This window comes from Ipomoea nil, unplaced genomic scaffold (assembly GCF_001879475.1).
Source record: "Ipomoea nil cultivar Tokyo-kokei standard unplaced genomic scaffold, Asagao_1.1 scaffold2921, whole genome shotgun sequence".
Taxonomy (NCBI): Eukaryota; Viridiplantae; Streptophyta; class Magnoliopsida; order Solanales; family Convolvulaceae; genus Ipomoea; species Ipomoea nil.
The window spans coordinates 1871020-1873511 of record NW_017619349.1 but is presented as its reverse complement, the minus strand read 5'-3'; the positions used below and the strand labels follow the sequence as shown (position 1 = coordinate 1873511).

The window sequence follows — 2492 nt, the reverse complement described above, 5'->3', positions numbered from 1 at the left end:
CTAATGCCATCCGCCTAAAGATAAAATTCCCTCGACCGTCTAGGAGCACCTAATGCCTAATCAGCACTTAGGCGGCCGCTTAAACTAATTTTTACAACAATATATTTATTATAAAAAAAATGTACTTAGTACATTAAAAAAAAAAAAAAAAAAGATCAAACATTAGATAATACTCCGCAGTAATTAATCTCCCACACTCGAATGAATAATTACTTGTAACTCCAATGTGTAGGCTTTTGATGTTCATTTCGATCATATCATCTTAACCACCATGTGCATCTATCTCTGTGATCGGAGAAGAAATCAAACACGATGGCCTCTTCATGAAGATCGTTAAGAACCCAGCCGCCGCCGCCGCCGGCGGCGGCGGCGGCCACCTTGACGTGGCAGCGGCAGAGCGGGCACGTCATGCGGCCGGTGCCGAGCCACCTATCCAAACAAGCTCGGTGGAAAATATGGGCACACCTCAAGTCTCGAATCTCCTCCCCTTCCTCTATCCCGCACAAACAAACCGCGCATTCCACCGCTTCCTTCGCTCCGCCGCCTTCAAAAACCCTTACACCGCCGACCTCCGGCGATGCTCCGGTGACGGCGCCGGGAAACTGGCAAAAGGATTGCCGGAGGAGGTGATCCCAAGACCATTTTAGCTGGGTGAGTAGGAAAACGACGTAGTTTAGGATCGTGGATTGCGGGAACATTCGGAGCAGTTTCTTGAAAGTGTATGTGAAGATTATGAGGAGGACGAGGAAGAAGATAGCATGTAGTGAAGCGGTTCTCATTTTTCTTTTATTTGCTTCACTTACTTTTGCATGGAGTATATAAATATATTTGCTATTTATAGATAGATGTATAAATAATTAATATATAGACTGCCTGAATCCTGATATATATGAATGGTGGTTATGGTGTGAATAACTTTAACTTTGTGTTAACACGTTTTACTCATTTTTTTAGAGGATAAGAAAATATATGGAGAGGATTCTACGATGTTTTTGTGGGGATTTTTTTTTTTTTTTTTTGGGTACATTTAATTAATTAGACTTGTTTTTAGGTATGGCAATAGGCGGGGTGGCCGCGGAGAGTATAGTTTTTGTCTTGTTTCCATTCTGATCCCAACCAGGAAATAGAAACTTCTCCTCATATTTGCCTTTCTAAAAAAATTTTCAGGCAAAGTATTCTTGCACTCTAATCACAATCGTTATGTCGTGCAACACGCGCACAATTATCTAAAACGAAGTCGTTTTGTTAAGTTATGTGGAGAGTTGACACGATAAAATTTATGTGTATTCTGTTGTACAATTATGTACATTCTGTTATACAATTATGTATATTTAAAATATGAGATTTTTTTTTAAGAGTTAAGAGTTTATGTGTATTACGTTAATGGTTTATATGTATTATGTTAAGAGTTTATGTGTATTGTGTATTATGTTAGATTATGTGTATTATCCTTTCAAAAAAAATTACGTGTATTATGTTAGGGGTTTATATATATTCTATTATACAATTATGTACATTCGAAACATGTGAAAACGACGTTGCTTTGGACCAGGATTATACAGTTTTACAATTTTTAATAATTAATCTTTTTTGGATGCTACTGGTTCTATTACAATGTAGTATCTGTTCATATACTTTCTCAACCTACTGAAACACTAACCTTCTGAATGGAAATCCAACCCGGGTACCATTAGACCACATAGTCTTGGTTAATAATTAATCTTTAATTCTTCATAATTTCATCAATGTGTACTCTTCTGCGTGTTATATATATATATATATATATATATATATATATATATATATATATATATATATATATATATATATATATATATATATATAACTTTAGGGCATTTTTGTTTATTCATATTTTTCTTTTTTGTTCTTTTTCCAGTTGCAACTGGTTTAATTGACTTAGGACTTTATTAAAAATCGATTGAAAAATATGGTTACTAAAAATCAGAGGTTACCTAAAGTTCTAAACCAATTAAACCGGAAAAATAACAAAAGATAAATATGAAAAGATAAAAATGCCCTTACTAAAAATAGAGGAAGTCATGAGAAGGACTAAAATTGTCCAAAAAATAATAGTCTGGGATGAAAAATGACAAAAATGATAGTCTAGGACTAAATTTGCAATTGTCACCAAACACAAGAGACCTCTAGTGGAATTATATAATTATCAAGTCTTAAAAAATTTAAAATTTTAAACAAAATTTTAAAAATAAAATAAAAAATACATGGGCGTCTAAGCACCGATTAATCGCCGTCTAAGCACCCTCGAGCGTCCGAGAAACGTCTAGCGATTTTTTCAACCATGATATGAACACATGTATTTATTAAATAATTATTTTAAAAAAAGCTTAATCGCATTGGCTAAATGATGCATAGAAATTTTTTGAGTAATGTGTTCGTATTTCGATTATCTTTATCCGTCCTAACAATATTCTCTTACTATATTATTTTCTTTATACCATTGTGATACTTTC

At 34.0% G+C, this 2492-nt stretch overlaps 1 protein-coding gene across 1 annotated transcript; it reads right to left on the bottom strand.

Annotated features, from left to right (window-relative positions):
* Window positions 1-257: 257 nt before the first annotated feature.
* LOC109160810 (RING-H2 finger protein ATL40-like) lies at window positions 258-779 on the bottom strand. Its single transcript, XM_019309057.1, has one exon. The coding sequence runs from the start codon at window positions 777-779 to the stop codon at window positions 258-260; it is 522 nt and encodes a 173-aa protein (XP_019164602.1).
* Between the last annotated feature and the right edge of the window lie 1713 nt (window positions 780-2492).